The sequence below is a fragment of the Sinocyclocheilus grahami genome, unplaced genomic scaffold (genome assembly GCF_001515645.1).
Source record: "Sinocyclocheilus grahami isolate Dianchi unplaced genomic scaffold, SAMN03320097.WGS_v1.1 scaffold133.1, whole genome shotgun sequence".
NCBI lineage: Eukaryota > Metazoa > Chordata > Actinopteri > Cypriniformes > Cyprinidae > Sinocyclocheilus > Sinocyclocheilus grahami.
In genome coordinates this window covers 790,014-797,173 of record NW_015505312.1, presented here as the reverse complement: position 1 = coordinate 797,173, position 7,160 = coordinate 790,014, and the positions used below count along the sequence as shown (strand labels likewise).

Here is a 7,160-nt window from a genome sequence, read left to right as displayed (position 1 = left end):
TAAAAAACTATAAGGAAAGACAGGTGGTAGGAAATGGAATATGGTGGGAAAAGAATATCTTGGACACAGGAAGTCCTATTCGAATACTGTAAACAAAAATCAAGTGAACTTGTAAACTTGCTTATACAGGTCCTATATATCCTCTAACTGGTTAATTTTCAAAAATGTGACTGGAGGAACAAGACACATGAGGGAGACACAACAGAGCTTAATGTGATTTACTGTATGGACATGCTCCTGGATCAACATCCTTTGCTGGAACAAAGAGTAAACAATCATAAGCATAACCACAACCCCATCCCTGAAAGCAGGGGGACTGATTGGTTGATAGGAGTGCTGGTCTGTTTTGTCTATGCATCATTATCCAATTTTAGTTTGTAATAATCATACAAAAGGATATTTAACTCAAATGTATGTTAACTATATTTCCAATCTATTAGAAAAAACAGAACTAAAAAAAAAAACAATTAAAAAATAGGGTTGAGTTAGGGTTAGGATTTCAGTTGTTTTTCTTTCAAGCAAACTGGGTAAATTAGTTGATTATCATATGAGAATAAAAATTTATTATATTTTTACAAGAGAAAAACATTAACATTTAGAACATATTAGAAAAAACAGAACTAAAAAAAAAACAATTAAAAAATAGGGTTGAGTTAGGGTTAGGATTTCAGTTGTTTTTCTTTCAAGCAAACTGGGTAAATTAGTTGATTATCATATGAGAATAAAAATTTATTATATTTTTACAAGAGAAAAACATTAACATTTAGAACATCTGTAATTTATATGGCTTATGTATCATTTCAAAATGAAATGGCTTAACCACTTTCTAGGCATTGTATATTTCTCTATAAAATAATATTCCCTTTCAAACATAAAACAATTAAAAAATAGGGTTGAGTTAGGGTTAGGATTTCAGTTGTTTTTCTTTCAAGCAAACTGGGTAAATTAGTTGATTATCATATGAGAATAAAAATGTATTATATTTTTACAAGAGAAAAACATTAACATTTAGAACATCTGTAATTTATATGGCTTATGTATCATTTCAAAATAAAATGGCTTAACCACTTTCTAGTCATTGTATATTTCTCTATAAAATAATATTCCCTTTCAAACATAAAATGTAATCTTGTCAAACTAAAAACTAAAACTCAGAAACACTGTTTAGAAAGTAAAAAAATAATAGTAAATTGGAATACATAAAATATTTATATCATGCACTTATTGTGAACATACATGTTTTAACATTGTTGTTATATTTAAAAAAAATATGCATGTAATTACATTTATAATTACTCTGTTGACCCATTCCTTACACCTTAAACATAACCCTTAAATCAACCACCAAACCTGTCCTTAACCTTACCCGTATCCCACCTCAAGAGCAGCTAAATTGTTTTGCAATGCAAAATGAACACAATAAGTACATTGTACTTACAGTATAAGACCACCTAATATAAAATGGGACCTAATATTGTTTAACATGTGTTTATTAAAAATGCTGAAATTTAAATTAATACATTTTATTTGAAAAAAAGCCTGTAATCAATACACACAAAGTAGGATAAGCCTGAATGCAAGCAGGATAATAAAAAACATTATGGGATAACATACACTGACACAGGAGGGAAGAAAGAGATGTGTTCAGGCCAGGGAGGCAGAAGACCTGTCTAACAGACCTACAAGTGAGGAGAAGTTTCAAAACTTCATGCAGTGTTTGTCACATTAATTCCCCGATGAAGTCATCAACCAGCGCCAGTCTGGGAAGGGGTCTGACAGCTAGCACTACACGGCAAAGTGTGGGAAAGAGCAAGAGGTGAGAGAATGAAAACTTATCTGTATTACTGCATTTGCTACTTCTGACTTTCTGTGTTTGGCTGCCATATTTCTGCTTTCCTTCGCTTTGATTATATCTCTCTATCTCTTTATATTATGTTTCTCTCCTGACTCCGTTCACTGATTTTAAAACCACTTCCTTGTTCTCTCTCTCCCTCCCCTTCTCTGTCTGTCTTATGTGAGACGTTTCCCCTTTGGCTTCCTATCCTCACATCTGTCTGTGAGAGTTACAGGTCTCATCTATTTTCAGCTGCTGTTTTGCTAACATGTTACTGGAGCTTAGCACGTCCACCCCTGTGCCCCCTGGGCTGCTCCTACAACACAGGCCTGTGAAACTAAAGAGCCCCAGCTTGACATAACGTCAGCCTGCCCTTTAAGGCGCTAAACGCAACTGTGGACCAAACCCACGCATTTATGAACTACATTAACAAAGCATGAAAGTTAATGAACTGTTAATATGTTAACAAGGCTTGACAGGGCGGCCAAGAGGTGATGTTCTAAGCTCTATATACAGTTACAAGTAGCCCATGTACTGCAGTAAAATGCGCTAATCTGTCTTTCAAATCACTCTGTTCTGAAACCTAGTAAGTTGCCTTGCGTTCTGCTGCCTATATTAGGGCCTTATGATTTCCGAGATGCAGAAAACACAGACGGAACTGCGGAATCCAGTTATAAAAACGGAATTTACTGTATATTGCGGAACGTCATGGAATTTGCCAAATTTTGGATGGATAAATCAAAAGTATGTCAGCACACTTAAGTCAAAACAAGATATGGACTAGTGTCTGTGAATATTAAGCAGCAAAAATACTATTTAAATATGAATCCTGCATGTTCTGTGTGTCGCTGTGTGAATGAATGGTGCAGATGCACGGTTTCGTAATTTGGAACAAATAAAAGGAATTTGGGAAAAATAAAACCCTAGTATATAGACAGCTGCCATTTCATTCCTCAGAATGAAGCTCTTATATGATTTGGAACATTCTCAACCAAGGCTTATTGGAAAAATGCACCTTTCGGTTACACTTTATTTTAAGGTGTCCTTGTTACAGTGTAATTATACATTTAAGTACTGGGTAATATTAAATAACTACATGTACTTACTATATGGTTAGAGTTAGGATTAGGGTTTGGCTTAGGGTTACTTGCATGCAATTATGCATAATTGTTATTATAATAGTAAGTAAATGTAAAATGGGTAACAAAGGAGATCTTTAAATAAAGTGTTACCCACCTTTCTACAAAATTATTTTGTTGCTTATTACACTTTTTAAAATTAAGTGACCAGTGAGTGCTGCATTAGAATATAATGCACTACCTACACTAAACTCTACCCTAAAAACCCAACACTCTAATTATTATATAAATACATGGCACACACAAATATTAAATAAAATAGTAAATTTTAATTGTCTGAAACACATTTTTGGAATATTGAGTGAATTTGAATTAAGCCTTGTTCAGACTGTCAGTCTGTATTCCAGCCTTTAGCAGTTATGATTTGAAACACCCTTAGAATGCCTACAAATACAGCTCACAATGTTTTGGAACAGAGTCAACCTTTGCTGTGGCATATGCAGTGCTACACACAATTCGATTGTATTGCACATAAGTGAATTGGCAAGTATATACTGCATGCGTGTACTGTATACAATATGTGTTTGCAATAGAAACTGTATTAAACTGAAAACATGAAATGTAATATTTTACATGATTGGTCAAAGATTAGAATACTTGTTTTCCTTAGAGATTATATCTTATATCTACAGCGTCACAGTTTGTCTAGCCTGACCAAACCATTCCGTTCCACCTTAATACAATTGTGTTTATATATTTGCTGGTGAAAACTGTAGAGTAAGACATCTTCCAAAGCCACTAAGCTGCAACCTCAGGTCATCCTTCCACCCAAACCTCACCGTAATCTTCATACTGTATTGTGCTAACTAATCATTAACCTACAGCCTGCTCATAACATTTAAGTAATTTACCATCCCTTCCTTCTGCAAGCTGACGATAACAAGAGCAGGACATTATTCAATTATTACAGAGAGGGAGGGCGAGAACTAGAGGGAAGGAGAGATTTAGAGCTCTTATGTGTGCAAACTGTCTACTGCTTAAAGATACTTAAAGATTTTTTAATGTATTTTCTGTCGCATTGTTGCATACACATCTAATTTTATTTCCTTTATAATATTGCAGTTTTTCCTCAATTGCTTTCACTCTAATATCCATATTAGCCAAGCATTTGTACAAGAAACACTGAGACAACCTTTTTTAACATACAAATTCAGCATTTTACGCCATATACTCATGAGTCATGAATGGATTCAAACAATTTAGAAAATGTCAGCCTGAAGAAGGTGATGTTAAAGAAGTGTAGTTGAGGAGGGTTGAAAAGAGCTGAAGGTGGAAGATAAAGAGTTAGAGGTGATAGAAATGGAAAAGGAAGCAGTGATTGAGGTGGAAAAAGAAGAGATGGATGAGTAAAAGATCCCAGAATTGTCTAATCTTATTCAGGAATTTTGCCAGGAAAGTTTGTCACAGAATGTTTATGTTCTGCATAAATGGTTATAGTTTTGACAAATGATTCAAGTTTCAAGAAATGTGTCTTAGCAATTGAGAAAACTAAACTGATCACTATAATTTGATAATTATCAATAACTTTCTTGCACAATGTTTTCCCTAGGTCTTTATGAAAAGATCTTTCTTAAAAGTCTAAATTTAGATTTCTTATAAAAGAAAACATGCAAAAACCACAACCTGTGATGTGGATCACTGCATATTATGACAAGACAGAGGCATGGAGAGAAACATTTGACACATGAGTGATGTTTGTGTGTTTATAAGGGAAAAAAGGTTGAAAGAGTAAAAGCTTCCCCTGTACAGTAGACGAGTTTGTCTCTGTGTTGAATTACTGAGAATCAGAAACAGGTTCCTGAAAGAAATACCGTCACTTTAGCACTAATAACAACCTCTTAAATCCAGACACACATGCACACAAAATGCTGTTAACACTCCACACATCACTGTCACTCACAAGCACATATTTTACAACATATACCAAACCTCATTATAATACCACTGCATACACGCACACACCACTACAGTAATAGGTATAATGACAAAGCGATTTTGATTTATGCTGCTTTATAATAAATGATGTCAATATAAAAACCACAATCATCACAAATGTATGTGAGTATGTGAGTTTGTGTGTATTTGTGGCACAATCGGCGTCTCCAGAGTTTTAAAAGTAAAGCTAACCTGAGTATTTCCAAACCAAGAAAATGAGCCACATTCCCATTAAAGACCACAAGGCAATCAGGAGCGAATACCCAGATGACCTCTTCATCTCTCAGACGAGTGCAACAGTGAAAAATAAATCAGAAACTTTTTCATTTAGATCTTTCAATGCAAGATTGTAGCTCAAAGTGCCGTGCAAGTGAAAAGATGTTTAAAAGTATTAATTAAAATACAAAAAGTAATACGTTAATTGAAGAGTATGTATAACTCAAGAGTTCATTGGAAAAAAAAATGAAATAAATTTAATTGTAAATAAATTATATTTAAATGTTCCTGTTTGAAAGCTGACATGAAAAGGTATTAAAATAAAATATACATTAAAAAAGGTAAACTGAGCTTGACTGTGTAATGAAACACAGCAATGAGTTTTGTATAGTGGGTCAGTGCTGACAGCTCCCAAGCTTTTGGTGGTTTTTGAGCATGTCTGCTGCATATATTCTGTTTAACTATGTCTGTTTTAAATGTGTCCTTCATAAAACATTCCACTGCCTCAAATAAAGCCTGCTGGTGACTTTTCAGATCCCAATGAAGTCTAACATCATTTAAACATATTCTGAGGCAGAGCTTTCTCTGATTTTACCAGATAGTGACTACGAATTTTGCTCCAGGAAACAGGCTTATCAACCAATGCAATTTTAGGGTTATACTTAGTGCTGCAGTTGTGGCCTATCATTTCCATTTGATTTCAAGGGCTGTTAATGGTTAGGGAACGGTACTGTTGGACTCAAGGAGTAGGGAGCTTTCAGGACCTGAGTGCAACTCAGAAAAAAGGAGTACATGTGAAAGAAACAAAACCATGAAAATACAAAACTAAATCACAAACATAAAACAACAAACATCGTGCCATTACAGGGGTGCTCCTGATGCTCCAATAGATGACTAAATATTTATTCTATAGAAAAAGGGGGACACCACAGCGCACCATGTACCCAACTAAATAAGAGGAGACATTGCAACAAGGAAACAAGGAAAAACCTGTCATCCAGAAGACATCATTTGATAGGCCAAAACAGTAGATGCAGCAAATGCAATTGCTCAGAGAATCAAATGCTCAAGTCTACTGTAATATTCTACAGAGCTGCTGGAGAGAGAAGATACCAGTGGCCAGTTTAATGAATTTAGCCTTTATGTTAAGACTGTGTCTTAAGAACTAGTCTGACCAACTAGCAGTTAGCCAAGTCGTATTTTTTGGATTCAACATAAAAAAGACCAGTCTTAAAGGGACAGTTCACCCAAAAATGAAAGTTCTGTCATTAATTACTCACCCTCATGTTGTTCCCAACCCTTCTTCATCTTTGGAACACAAATTAGGATATTTTTGATGAAATCCGAGCGCTTTCTGACCCTCCATAGACAGCAACGCAGCTACCATGTTCAAGGCCCAAAAAGGTAGTAAGGAAATCGATAAAATAGTCCATGTAACATCATTGATTCAACCTTAATTTTATGAAGCTATGAGAATAACTTTTGTGCACAAAGAAAACAAAAATAACTTTATTCAACCATTTCTACTCCTCTGTGTCAGTAGATGCACATTCAGGACAGCACACATGCACTAACATTATTCTCGTGGCTTTATAACACTACGGTTGAAGCATGTAACGTGAACTATTTTAACAATGTCCTTACTACCTTTCTGTGCCTTGAACGTGTCAGTTACATGCTGTCCACACAGGGCCAGAAAGCTCCCGGATTTCATCAAAAATATCTTAATTTGTATTCTGAAGAAGAACAAAAATGTATTTTATGTGTTTGAACGACATGAGTGTGAGGGTGATAAATAATGACAGAATGTTCATTTTTGGGTAAACTATCCCTTTAAAGAAAAAATTTACATGACTAACTTGTAAGACTTGTCTAATCCTTTTATGCAGCTGGCCCCTGTTCTCATTTGAGCCATATTTTAAGATCAGAGGCCAGTGGCATAAACACAGCCACTATGTTAAGACTGTGTCTTAAGAACTAGTCTGACCAACTAGCAGATGGGAAATCAATCTTACTTTTCAGATCCGAAATTAGCC

The 7,160-nt window shown here is 34.9% G+C and overlaps 1 protein-coding gene across 1 annotated transcript in view; it reads right to left on the bottom strand.

Annotated features, from left to right (window-relative positions):
* The window catches only part of LOC107590845 (dynamin-1-like protein), a 37,917-nt gene extending 31,507 nt beyond the window's left edge, over positions 1 to 6,410 (bottom strand). Inside the window, exon 1 of the mRNA XM_016279765.1 lies at positions 6,405 to 6,410. Within this exon, the coding sequence (XP_016135251.1) occupies positions 6,405 to 6,410 (6 nt within the window). The remainder of the gene's footprint in view (positions 1 to 6,404) is intronic.
* Between the last annotated feature and the right edge of the window lie 750 nt (positions 6,411 to 7,160).